The sequence below is a fragment of the Natrix helvetica genome, assembly GCF_964273705.1.
Source record: "Natrix helvetica genome assembly, chromosome: 2".
Lineage (NCBI taxonomy): Eukaryota > Metazoa > Chordata > Lepidosauria > Squamata > Natricidae > Natrix > Natrix helvetica.
This window is the reverse complement of record NC_138552.1, coordinates 139,893,860-139,908,175: the sequence shown is the minus strand read 5'-3', so window position 1 is coordinate 139,908,175 and position 14,316 is coordinate 139,893,860. Positions and strand designations below refer to the sequence as shown.

General features: G+C 45.2%; 1 protein-coding gene across 1 annotated transcript; it reads right to left on the bottom strand.

Moving 5' to 3' along the window:
- Positions 1-106: 106 nt before the first annotated feature.
- On the bottom strand, positions 107-13,684 carry LOC309387595 (WD repeat and coiled-coil-containing protein-like). The gene is made up of 4 exons (XM_081944197.1): positions 13,653-13,684; positions 9,778-11,693; positions 8,786-8,903; positions 107-1,157 (listed from the first exon to the last, which is right to left on the bottom strand). The coding sequence occupies exons 2-4, from the start codon at positions 11,668-11,670 to the stop codon at positions 874-876; spliced, it is 2,295 nt and encodes a 764-aa protein (XP_081800323.1). The 5' UTR covers positions 11,671-11,693; positions 13,653-13,684; the 3' UTR covers positions 107-873.
- Between the last annotated feature and the right edge of the window lie 632 nt (positions 13,685-14,316).

Genomic DNA, 14,316 nt, shown 5'->3' with positions numbered 1-14,316 from the left:
ACTTATATTGAAGATCAGTTTAGCTCCTCCTCATCCACTATAATCCAGCATTCAGAGCAATAATTCAGACTTGCTAGTTGACAGTCTTCAACTATTATGAATTAAGTTATTTTTAATGTTTTTTTTAAATTAGAGCTATTTAACTTACATGCATATTGGAAACGTTTCTTGGACCCAACTGAGTAAAAAATCAAGTTTAGTTGCAGGTACTAAAGGACTTCAAATATCCAAAGGACTTTGGTACTCATTAGTAAAGTAGTTTTGTAAATGGTCTCATAACTTTCAAGTACATTTGTAACAGGCACTGGTACAATAACTAAGTTAAAAGTAGTATAATGATGCAGAAACTACAGGTATAACAGTTTGTCTTATAATATAGTAATAAACATAACTCAGTTTTGCTTTCCACTTCTAGAATCACTAGAAATCCACACATTTTTTTCCCAGTTTGTTCATGCCACTTATGCTTCTTTTGAGAAAATGCTAAGGGCAAACAGGCCTCTTTCCTCAAGAAAAAGCCCCTTTCAGCTTTGGCAAACATTTAATGTTCATCAGAGTGAAAAAAGAAAAATTGCTAATAGAATCTAAAAATGGAAATATGTTCAGTCAGCCTAGCAAATAGGCTTTGTAGAGACTGAGGTGCCTTGCACAGCTGGTCTACCACCATTACCAGGCAGGAATAATTTAAAATTATGTGTCAAAATGGCAAGTAAGCCATGGAGTAGTAGTAAAAAAAAAAAAGAAAGGCAAGAGCAATGGTTTAGTAAAATATCCACCCTTTTGTGAAAGCACAATATATAATGGAGTCCACACTTTAATTATGCTTCATGAAAGATTTCACTTCTATGTTGATCAACTTGCAAACAGTCACGATTAAGAAGAGATGTTGTTTTGCTCATAAGAAAGGTCGTCATTCACCAGGCATGGAGAAGATTGTTCTCTCAAGGCTTGCATAGAGCTGGCTGTAAAATCCAGACTTTGGGAGGAAAGCTTCCTGTATTCCTCAGTGGAATTGACTGCAACTAATGCTTTGCAGGAAGCACTACTGCTGTCATTAGACATAGCATTCACATCCCTTATAGTGATCTCCTGTTGGGATTCAAATGTTAATGGAATAAAGCCCTCGCTGTCTGCCGTAAGAACAATCCAGGACAAATCTGCAAAAGACAAGAGACACAAAGGATATTTTAAGGAATTCCAAAAAGAAGCAGCGACTGTTGGCATTGGCATTGTTTATGGGCTTCCTTGCTTACCTCTATACAAAGGCCAGTTGAATAATATTAGACCAAGCAGTTAGGGTACAACACATACTGGGTACAAGATTGGTTTCTCCTATGATTTCTAGATTCATTTTTCCTTACAGAGAAAATTGCTAACAATGCATCTTGAGGGAAAAAAACCTTTGAACACAGATGGTCTTTGACTTACAACCGTTTGTTTAATGGCCAAAGTTAACAATAGCCATTGAAAAAATGACTTACGACATTTTTCACACAACCACTGCAGCATCCCCATAGTCACATGATCAAAATCCAGACTCTTGGCAACTGACTCACATTTATGATGGTTGCAGTGTCCTGGGGTCATGTGATTACCTTTTGCAGCCTTCTGACAAGCAAAGTCAATGGAGAAGCTAGTTTCACTTAACAGTGTTATTAACTTAGCAGTGATTCACTTAACAATTGTGGCAAGAAAGATCTTAAAACGAGGCAAAACTCACTTAACAAACGTCTCACTTATAAAGAAAAATGTTGGGCTCAATTGTGGCCTTAGGTCGAGGACTACCTGTAATAGACTATTTTTAAATTAGATTATCTATTCAGGATTTTTTATCAGGTTGGAAATAATCAAGTCAGGCTAAATTCCTGTAACAAGTTCACAAAAACCAAGGGCAGGGGTGGGTTTCGGCAGTCACGACTGCCGGTTCGCTCATGGGTGCGCTGCGCACACTTGATTTGCACTGCACGCGCAATGCAATAAAAATTGCTCTGTACATGCGCAGAAGCAAAAAACAAGATGGTGCCACCCAGAGAACCGGTTCGGGGACACGGCAGGCCTGGGTCACTGCCGGTTCCAGTGACCCAGGCCGCCAAACCACTACCGGTTCTGCCGAACTAGTAGGAACCCACCACTGACTTACGGGTGCTATTACAGGGCTTAAACTACATTCTTAAAATTAATGGTGTATAATCTGGCAGGCAGGTATAAAGGTCTAAATTCACTCTCAAGGAGGGAAACAGCATAAGAGAAAGTCCACTCAACAACTGAAGAAGTCACTATTGAACAATCTGCTCTGAACAATTCTGCTGTAACATATATGAAAAGAACCTAGTTCTCCTGCCATGGCTGACACATAGATTCTCCTGCTTAAAATTATGCCTCCAATGTCCGTGAACATTCTTGTTTGCTAATCAGATATCCACCAAAGGCTAACATACACAACTGGGTAGGAAGAGGTGTTAAACCCTGGAGCTGCCAGAGCTCCAGTTTCTATGATGAGTTTCTTTCATTGGTTATGTAAAGCTGTGTTGCAAATGACATCATGAGAAGATTGCAATCATGTGAACCTTTAATCTTTCTGCTTAGTGTCTTATTTGAACTAGTCAGGTAAGGCCAACACTAAGAAACATTTTCAAAATATCTCTCTAGGCACAAGCAAACCAGCCTGCATATGTAACATAATATATAAGCCAATGTATCAGTCTGAAAATTTAAACAAGATGACTCCAGGTCATGGGTGAAATTATAACTGTTAATTATAACTGTTTGTAATAAAGCATCAAATTACTGAGAACTGATTAGCTGTTGCTGAATTAGATACAATTTATTTCCTTTATTTAGATGTACAGACCTACAGTATGTGTTTGCAAAAAATAGCAGACAGGCATAGTTCAAGAGATGGGAAAAGAATACATGTCTCAATCACTAAGTATGAAGTAATAATAAAGGTTGTGAGAATAATTTAGATCACCAAATAAAGGATTTGCTCAGGTATGTGATAGCATCTAAATAAATTTGGCTACTGTAATCTAAAAAAACTAAATAGAATTAGATGTGGGTGTACTTGGATAGGAACCACCCTGGGCTATAAACTAGACAGAAATGCTGAAAAAACATACCAGAAAGAGGCAGTGGCAAACAGTTGTCCTACTGTAAAAAAAATTCCTTAGATGAGTCCATAAAGTCACCAGCAGAACTCAATCGAAAAGAGATTTTATCATTACAATCCAAAGATTTGGACAAACAGAAACTTGTGGGCATTCTATTGGACTTGCTGGAACAGTCTTCACTTTGAATAGTATATCAAGTTTTCACCAGGAGGATTATTTAAATGTATACAGTATGCCAAGTTTGTTTTACCATAAGACCAAACTCAACCTTTAGCAGGACACAAGCACTTCTTCCCACAGCCATGATAAATAATGCATCCAGCCCTATTTAAGTTTCTCCTAATTATATTCTAAATCATTTTCCAGCTATCTCCAGTCATTGGTTCAAGTCTTTCTCTGTAGAAGAACCAAAATGAGTTCGTTCCACCTTGCTCCTAGCACCCAATCTCAACTGAAGGCCACTGTTTGTTTTTTTAGGTTAAACATTCCCAATTCTTTTCACTATCCTCAATATGAATCTCTTCTATATATTTCCAGACTCTTCGCCATTCTGGCTAGCCTCTTCTAGATTTGCTAATTTTGTCTGTGTCCTTAAAATATGGGGCCTATGGATGGTTACAGTATTCAAATATAGCTTACTAGCACAGAATGGAACTACTACTTCTTGTGACTTGAAGTATACTGAGATATCATTAGTTTCTAACAGGGACAGGGTTATGACAGGGTTATGACATAGGAGGAGGAGCTTCCGGCAATGGCGGTCGCCTCTTGAGCTCCGGGAGACGCTACAGAGCTCCAACGGGGCAATGGGTGCTGTTTCCGGCCCTCGTTCCATCGGAGGGCCGAGAGTCGGACTGATGAACCACCCGGGCTGGTTTTGGACCTATTTCGGTCCGTCAGGGTGGTCGTGGTGATCGAGGGGAGGCCATAGAAGATCGCCGAAAGGCAGGAAGAGGCTGGGGGGGTGCGAGCAGGCGTGGAATGGCGGCGCAACAGCGTTCGGCGTTTTGGCGTGCGCGCCGGCAGAGGAGACAAGTGGAGCGACAGAGCGGCCGGCAAAGAGGCGAGGCAGCCGACTAGGAGAGGCCGAAAGAAGACCTGAGGCCAGGCGGAATGGAGATAGCAGCGGCTGCGTGTAAAGATGCCTCTACCAAGGGCCTTGCCGAGGCTTTTTCGCTGAGGCTTCTCGTCATCCTCTGGCGGCTCCCTGGACTCCTGGAGGCCGGCGCTGTTGGAAGACGCCGGAAGACCAAAGCCTGGAACAACGCCTGGGTGAGCGCTGGGTGATAGCCTGGTTTATTGGACCCTTCAGGTGGGCGCCAGGACAGAGTGGGATAGGATGGTGGCTATGGTGGCTGGGGGGGCCTGGATCATCTGAGGCTTCTGGAAGATCTGGCCTAGGGCCATGGACTGGGCCTATGACCATGGAGAGGCTGGAAGGCTGCCTGGGATTATGGTTATCTGGATACCTGGGCCAAGACTGCCCCCCCACCCACCCACCAAGGACCCTGAATCTCTGTTCCTGAGCCTATGCCCACCTAGGACCATCTAAGACTATGGAGAGTTATCATCTATTTTACTATCTTACCATTTACCAGCTGGGGCTATCACCCATTTTTTCTACCATTTTTTCCATCTTCGCCATATCCGTCTAATCTTATCATCTGGACATCTGCTCCCCCCCCCCCCCACTCTTTACTGAAGAATCATCCAGGACAATGCCTCTTACCCCTCCCACACTGACTTATGGGACTAATGCCTTTTACACCCCCCCCCCAATACTGACTTATTTTTACCATCTACAGCACCTTAACCCCCACTGGAATTTTGATAATAACCTATTCGAGGTTAGACTTGCTCCGCCTGCGGGAGGCCCCTCTCTCGCAGGTTTGGCCCTTGGCTCTTTCAAGGGCCCGCCTCGAGGACGGGTTCGTGGACCCCGAGAGGTGCAGGAACCGGAAGTTAAGGGGATTTTTAGTAAAATGTTTTTTATCTTTTTTAGGGGGTTCCAGGGTGGGGGGGAGGGCTAATCAGACCGGGAGGAGAGCCAGTGCCGGACAAACAGGTGAGTCTAGGAAGGACGGGGATGCGGTGGAGGGGGGGAAAATAAAGGTCACTAGAGCAGAGGGTTGTCATATTACAACGGTCGTGGGGAGGAGGGGATGCGAGGACAGGATAAGATCCCAAGGTCGGTTGGGAGACCGTGGCTGCTGGTTACGCCCGGTCGCTTGTACCAACCCCTGCAGTCTAGGTGGACAGGAACTACAGAGCCAGGGCCTGCGGCTGATGCTCTGCAATGCAAGGTCTGTTACCAACAAGGCCCCCCTCATTAATGAGTTGATCTCAGAGGGGGAGCTAGACCTTGCAGGGATAACGGAGACCTGGTTGGGCCACGGGGGTGGTTTACCCCTCGTGGAAATGTGCCCACCAGGTTTCCGGGCATTCCATCAGCCCCGGGCCCTGGGTAAGGGTGGTGGGGTGGCGGTGGTTATTCGGGAACGTTTAGAGCCGAGGGAGTTCACTGTCCCTCAGATACCCGGGTGTGAGTCCCTTGGTGTGAACTGGGGCCCAGGGAGGCAGTGGGGCTTGCTGATTGTATACTTGGCTCCTCGCTATGCATCAGCAGCCCTGCCCGAGCTCCTCGAGCTAATCTCAGCGACGGCAGTTGAGACTCCCAGACTTTTGGTCACGGGGGACTTTAACTTGCCGTCAACGGGAGCGGCTTCCAAGGTGGCTCGGGAGTTCATGGCTTCCATGACGGCCATGGACCTGACCCAATTAGTTCAGGGCCCCATTCACGAAGGGGGCCACACACTGGACCTCATTTTTGTATCTGAACAGTGGACGAGTGATCTGGGAATAGGGGACTTAGTCATCACGCCCCTGTCATGGTCAGATCACTCATCCCTCCGGCTGGACTTCCCTGGCGCTATCCCCCACCGCGAGGAGGCGGAACCAGACTCTACAAGCTGGTACCGCCCCAGGCACCTGATGGAATCGGACAGATTCCAGACGGAGCTTGGGCCAATACCTGTAGCCCTGTCCCGCTCCCACTCCGAGGACCTAGTGACTGCCTGGAATAGGGCGACGACTGGGGCCTTGGACCGGGTTGCGCCTTTGCGATCTCTCCTGCGGCATCGACCCACCCGGGCTCCTTGGTTCACTGAGGAGCTAAGGGTGATGAAGCGCCACAGGAGACGTCTAGAGAGCAGGTGGAGGTCCTCACGCTCCGAATCTGATCGAACACAGGTAAGAGCCTATTTGCGGACCTACCTTGTGGCAATAAGAGCGGCCAAGCGTAGATATTGTGCCGCCCTTATTGCGTCCGCGGATAACCGCCCTGCCGCCCTCTTTCGGGTGACCCGCTCCCTTCTATCGCAAGGGACGCGCGGGACACCCTTACAGGGAAGAGCAGAGGAGTTTGGGGAATATCTCCAGGACAAAATCGATCAGATCCGGAGCGGATGGACCTCCGTCAGTGGACCAGACGAGCCGTCAACAGCGAGTCTTGAGAGACCATTCTGGGAGGAGTTTGACTGTTGCCCCGGAGGATTTGGACAGGTTGCGTGGACGGCTGCGGCCCACCACATGTTCAATGGACCCGTGCCCCTCCTGGCTGGTACTGGCAGCCTGGGAGGTGACACGAGGCTGGCTTCTGGGCCTGGTGAACGCCTCATTGGGTGAGGGATACTTACCAACCGCCTTGAAAGAGGCGGTGGTGAGACCCTTGCTCAAGAGACCTTCGCTCGACCCAATGGAGCTAGCTAATTACCGTCCAGTCTCCAACCTCCCCTTCTTGGCGAAGGTTGTTGAGAATGTGGTGGTGCAGCAGTTCCCACGACACCTGGACGAATCCGACTATCTAGACCCACGCCAGTCCGGCTTCCGACCCGGGCACAGCACAGAGACAGCCTTGGTCGCGTTGGTTGATGATCTCTGGAGAGCCAGAGATAGGGGTTGTTCCTCTATCCTGGTCCTATTAGACCTCTCGGCGGCTTTTGATACCATCGACCATGGTATTCTATTGCGCCGGTTGGAGGGGATGGGAGTCGGAGGCACCGTTTTGCGGTGGTTCGGCTCCTACCTCTCCGACCGGAAGCAATGTGTGTTGACAGGGGGGCAGAGGTCGTCCCTGAGGCCACTCACTTGTGGAGTGCCACAGGGGTCGGTCCTCTCGCCTCTCCTGTTCAACGCATATGTGAAGCCGCTGGGTGAGATCATCCGTGGTTTTGGGGTTGAGTACCACCTGTATGCTGATGATACTCAGCTGTACATTTCAACCCCAAACCACCCCAACGAGGCTGTCGAAGTGATGTCCCGGTGTTTGGAAGCCGTCGGGGTCTGGATGGGGGACAACAGACTCAAACTCAACCCATCCAAGACCGAGTGGCTGTGGGTACCGGAACCTCGATTCAGTCAGCTGACACCATCGCTGGCCATAGGGGGCGAACAACTGTCCCCTGTGGAGCGGGCGCGCAATTTGGGCGTCCTCCTTGATGCCCGGCTGTCAATGGAGGACCATGTGGCAGCCGTGGCAAGGGGGGCGTTCCACCAGGTTCGCCTGGTGCGCCAATTGCGCCCCCTACTGGACCGGAGTGCCCTGCGCACGGTCACTCATGCGCTGGTGATGTCTCGCCTGGACTACTGCAATGCCCTCTACATGGGGCTTCCCTTGGGACGCATCCGGAGACTGCAGTTAGTTCAGAACGCAGCCGCGCGGGTTATCATGGGGAGTACACGTTACTCCCACGTAACACCTCTCCTGCGCGAGCTGCACTGGCTACCTGTGGCCTTTCGGGTGCATTTCAAGGTATTGATTACCATCTTTAAAGCGCTCCATGGCATAGGACCTAGTTATCTGCAGGATCGCATCCTACCACACACGTCCCTGCGACCTATCCGCTCACACAGGGAGGGACTCCTTCTGGTGCCGTCCGCTAGGCAATGCCAGCGGGCGACACCTAGGAGTAGGTCCTTCTCTGTGATGGGCCCAACCCTCTGGAATGACCTCCCCCCTGATATTCGAACTACCACCGACCTCCGTTCCTTCCGTCAAAAATTAAAGACTCACCTATTTCAATCAGCTGGCCTGGCACTCTCTTAGTTTTACCTCCTGGGGATATATTTTAATTGGGTTTGGGTATTTTAATTGGGGATGTTTTTAGGGTTTTTATGGTATATTTATTTCTTGTACAGCCTTATCTCCTCCACCCAAATGTATTTAACTGTTTTATATTATTGTATTTTTATCTGCATTTGACTGTACACCGCCCCGAGTCCCTTTTTGGGAGAGGGGGCGGTTTAGAAATCCAAGAAATAAAAAAAAAAAAAAAATGAACTCCAGCCCTACCCCTTCTATTTTGGCCCTCCCCACATTTTTATGGAACAACGGTTGTGAAACTGTTTCTCCATTCAATTATAGTCAAACATGATTACATTCCTCTTTCAAACTTTCAATAATAAAGAGATGTTATAAATGCAGCCATTTTTTACAGTTGTGATTTGAAGAGAACTATTGATGCCTGAAGAGAACAGAGTATAGTCAGTAAAAGAAAATCCATTGTAAAAAAATGTAACTATTTGGAAATGCCATTTATATATAAAAAGGAACAAATATTTTTCCACTGGCATGTAGGCTTGTTATTAGTGTTCCCTAAGTTAGCTTTCATACTTACTGTGCTGCATTTCAACTACACCCACATTGAAAATCTTCTGAATTATGCTCAGACGGAGTTTCCCATCACAGAGGATAACAGCATGCTCTTCAGAAGTAACAGATCCTGAAGACTCCTTCTGTCAGTAAATAATTAAGAGTTTTAAGCATAATGATTCATAACAGCTAGTCCCATGCTCATGAACCCAGGTTTCAAAGGGTGGAAATAGATGCCATTCAGATACAATCTTGTTACTTAGTGCCATACTTTATGCCCATTGGTAAGAGCTGCATACATAGAGATATTACTAAGACTGAATTTGCACAATTTTCACCTTGAATATTGTAGTACTTTGGGCATATTCAGATTAATGGCTAGAGCAAAAGATGTCACAAATGAACCCAGTTCAATGTTTGTTTTCTCTGTATAGGTAAAAAGTACTGTCAATCATGTCTATTATCTATGAAATAGGTGCATGTAATTTTTATATGTGCACGACAATACTTATTCATACAACACATAAACACACATTTATTCATGGTCCTTTCTCCAGCCCACTCCAGGAGATATGTTCCTTCCCATGGAAGGAAAATTAGGCTAAGAGAAGACAGCTTCCTTAGGATCATCCAGCAATTCTTGAGACTTAATGGAGAATTGAACCAGAGTTTTTCTTGTCTTAATTAAGTGTGCCTCTAGCCAAATCTAATGGCTCTCAAATGGCATTTCTGGAATATTTTCAACCTCTTGAAAATTACTTTTTAGATTGCATTGCAGTGACAATTCTAGAGAGTCTACAAAGACCCCAGTCACACTGATGCCTCCAAAAAAGTCCAAATCTTCCCTCTCCTATCTTTAAAAATAGTTTTACATAACTAGATTATAGCAAATGGCTTGTTGCTCTTAAGAAATTTTACAGCAAAACTCACAAGGAAGGAATTAATATTACTAATTTTTAAGTACAGCTGGAGATATTAAAATTGTGACAGCATACTCTTTTTTTGATTGAAAGTTACCTGACAAATCACGTTAACAAAAGAAGGTTCACAAGATGGTGGATACTGCGGAACAATTTTTTTCCCGGATCTTAGAAGCTCAGTTATCTCAAAAAGTTGATGCTGAAGTTCTGCAAAACTGTAGCACAGTTCTTCTAGATTTTTAGAGATGCAATTAGCTTCTTTTTCACTTTGCAGTAAGTTCCTTTTTACTTCATGAGAACTCTGCATTTGTTTACCATACGAATTAGAAGTTTCATGAGATCCAACTCCCGGTGTGTTTGAAGTTGGTATATTTAGTGATCCTGAAGAGTTTTCAAGCTCTTGAAGAACAAAGGAATGAGCTATTGGCTCAACGTCTAAAGTTGTCAAATCTTGAGGGAAATTCTTGGACATCTTTTTCTCAGCAGAATCCACAATGCTTGTTGGCAGACATTGCTCATCAGCGATTTCTTCTATCAGTTTTTTCTTCCCAAAGGATGGCATGCTCATGCAGTCTGGGAGCAGCAATCCTTCCCTGAGAACATGGCCATCAGAAGAATGCCTTTCAACGCACTCTCTTTTCACTGGTGTGTTCCTAAAACAAACCTGAGTAGGCCCCGAAAGTGCAGAGGGGCCTTCTCTAGAGGTGATCTTTTTGATGATCAAGCGGAGAATGTACTTATCAGAGCGTGAAGATGGAAGAAAAGCAGGATCCATTAATTTTTGCTTTCCAACCAGGATCAGTAACAGTTTCTCTGTTAAGAAACATAATCCCTTTGGCCTCTCATTCTTCTCCAATTGAATTTGTTGAATGTTAGGCAGGAGTGATGAAGCTAAGGAATAAGCCAAAATTATATTACAAGTATTGGAGGCAACTACCACAGTCTGTGTTTTAGAGTCAAAAGCCAGGATATCTGGGACCAGGATACCTGGGATGCTGACTTTTTTGCTAGTTGTCGCTTTTCTTTCAAACGTTACCAAAATCAAGTGTGACGCATCGTGACCACTTCCAGTTAGGTAATCCTTGGATCTTAGATTAATGAGGGGACTTTTTTCAGATAGCTGTTTGCTCAAAGGCAGATGAGTCAAATCCACTGGGGACGATGCTAACATTTCCTGGTCCGTTAACTTTTTCCCATCATCTACACAGGCATCACCCTCATATTCTAATGGGTTACTTTGAGAAGGAATTGAATTTCCAATAATTTCATTTGGGATTTCAAAGGAAACACCAGCATTTAAGCTGCAGATCTTATCCAGTGGCAATTCAGTAGCAACTGCCACTTGTGCGCTCACGGTTGGTTCGATCGCACAAACATAGCCGCCTACATCCAATATTGGACAAAAGGAGCAAGCATTTAAAGTTTTCTGATCATCATCCCACATGTAGGAATGGAGCGTGCTACCTATCCCGATCACCAGACGTTTGCCTCCCTCAGTCCAACAAGCACAATGAATGATACCGGTACCTTTGATATCGGCTTTTATTCTGGAGTTATTGAGTCGCACCGAATGGAGCACAGACGTTTCTCGTGTAGTGAGCACCGCTAAGATTTCTTTTTGGGGATGCCACACGCAACCCTGAGGAAGTATAGGAAACAGCTCGCTGATTTCACTGATCTGATAAACCATCAGCTTGTTTTGTTCTGAAGCACTGTAACAGAGTTGCCACATTGTAATGTGTCTTTTATGCTGAATAGCAAGAAGCGCAGGAGCGTCTGGGGCACAAAACGGACCCCAGTAGAGTCCGTGAACGTGTTCAAATTGACCCACAACATTTGAATTGCCAAAGTTAGGTTCCCCATTACGCTGGTATAAAGAAGTCAGTATCACTTGCTTTCCGTCTGTCCAAGCAATCCCATGCACAGGATGGATGGCCTGGTGTAAGGCATTAAGGCCAGTTCTCAAGAGCTTCCCTTTCCCCAGCTCCATGTTCAAGTTTTCATGGAATACATCTGTAAAGGAAACAAATACTGTTTTAATTCTTTCATGACTAGCTAATTTTCAAACCAGTAAGGCAAACTATTGAAGTTTTATAATTGTCGGGTACTGTTTCATTATTCTGTTGTGGATTTTGTTGAGCTTCTTTTAATTGATACATTGGTACTCAGCCTGACTTAGTTTCTCAATGTTCTAAGTAAATGAATTGTCTCAAATGAATTTGACAGTCACATTTTAGTACAGGAAAAGAAAGAAGATCATCAGTTCTCCAGCATATATAAAGGTATACCTTATAAGAAATACACATTTTCCTTTCCATGAATTTGGAAAAGGCTGTAGTTGAGGAAAAATCAACAATGGGTATCTAAATTCAGCTTCCCAATATTATGTTGTGACATTTTGGTATATCGGAAAAAAAATTGCTCAAAATGATCAGCCTATTTTTGACTTATGGGACATGGATGATGTGAGAACAAGAGGCCTAGCAAAAGCAATCTAATCCCAATGTCACCCGGAAATCACCACATAATAAAACCAATTGGGCCACAATCACACTGCAGAAATCTATTTTGCTACTGAATTCCAGGAGCATTTTCTGGATACTGAAAGCATAAAATCTGTCCCACAATTAATATTTCTGTTCTAATCAATTATGAGGAATATTTCAAATTTTAAATTAACCTAAAGAGTTTGTTCATTCAGGACCAGGAAAATGTGATCCTTCAGATATTAGTAAAGTACAACTTCCAGCAGCTGCAGTGAGTTTGGGTAATGCTGAGAGATTTTTACAGTTTAGCATCTGGATAGTCAAATGTTCCCTCTCCTTGTTTAAAAATGAACTGGGTGACCATGACACACATGGGGCTATTTTGTATCAAATTGTGACTACAAGTAGTCCTTGATTTACGACCACAATTGAGCCCCAAGTTTCTCTTGCTGAGACATTTGTTAAGTGAGTTTTGCCCCATTTTACGACCTTGCTTGCCACAGTTAAATTGGCTTCCCCATTGACTTTGCTTGTGAGAAGGTTGCAAAAGCTGATCATGTGACCCCAGGACACTGCAATGGTCATAAATATGAATCAGTTGTCAAGCATCTGAATTTTGATCACTCGACCTTGGGGATGCCACAACGGTCGTATGTTTGAAAAACAGTCATAAGTCCCTTTTTTCAGCGTGGCTGTAACTTTCAACTGTCGAGGACTATTTGTATCCAATTGAATCAAGTATTTTCCAAGGGGGGGGGGAATCCTGCTTACATCACCGGCTCCATATTTCAAGAATGGAAAAAATTCCAGAGCAGATCTCAGAATAACCAGGAGTTGTAATGGGGAAGGAAGCAGTGGAAATATATAGACATCAAGCTGAATATAGTCTATCGTTTGCAGGCTGGGATCTTTCAAGATGTGGCACCTTATTTTTCCCCGACCAAGATTGCAATTTGGAAGTGGCTCTCCTTCATCACTATGTGGGACATGACGATGGGGAGATCATCCGTCACTCCCTATTTCATCCTTTTAAAACCCCGCGTCCCCAGAGCTTGTCGGGATAAAAACTTCACCTTAGGAAACCGGCGTAACCAGTGGCGGGGGCAGATGGGAACTGTAGTCCAATCAGAAACCTAAAGACCGGCTAAGTCGAAAGAAAAAAGACCGGGCAAGTCGGATTCGGCGTTTTCGAGAGCAATTTCTCATTGCATTCCCCACCCTTGAGCCTTTTTTATTCTCCCCACGGGCAGCGCCTCGGCTTCTTTTGCTGAGCCTCCTCCCGGTTCTGACCGCCACTCCGCCGCCTCCGCTCGTGCCCCTATGGTTCCATCCCCACATCCATTTACCTCTAAACACGCGATCCGGCTGTTCGTCTGTGTAACGACATCACCCTCTTTTCACGCCCACTCGGTGCTCCGTTTATGCCGGAATCCCAGATTCTCGTTCTGGGGAGGAAGAATCGCCCAGCAGGAACACATGGACTTACCCCGTCTTGCCACAAGGGACGCTGCTGGCGGAGGCTTTCAAAAAGGTTAAAAAAGGGAGGCGGGCTCTAAAGCTTATAATATAGGCACGTATTCCCTTGCCTGCCTATGAGGTAGCGTCACCGGAGCTCTATTTCTCTATTGGCCCGTGTGTGAGCTAACAAACGCCCCCTTGCGACAGAAACGCAACTCAGGAAACTTCACGCTCCGGCAATCCTTCCCGCCATGCTGTTTGGTGGCAGAGCCCCCCTCCCCCGCCCTTGGAGGGGGAAAAATGGCGGGAACGTTGGGTTGATTTTGGGGCTTACGCGGCTGCTGCAATGCGAGCCTCGTTTTTTTTCCCCGGAAGAGATGCTTTTCCACAGTTTTGCGTTCCTGCGGCTGAGGCCAAAAAGTCAGAAAGTAATAAAAGCGTAAATGTCTTTTAAGAACCGCAAATGGGTAGTGGTTCAAAAGACCAAATCGCTCACGTTTATTGTTTTCTTTGGCTTATTGTAGTCATTGATTCTTGTTTGTTTTCTTTAATACTACAAGCAGTAAAGTTTTTTTATTTTTTCTTATTGTACTGTTCTGAATAACGGAAAAATTTAAAAAATAGGGAAAGCTAGAATGTTTTATTAACGGTTTATAATATTTATAGGTTGTCGGTGTGTCAAGAGTTTGAAA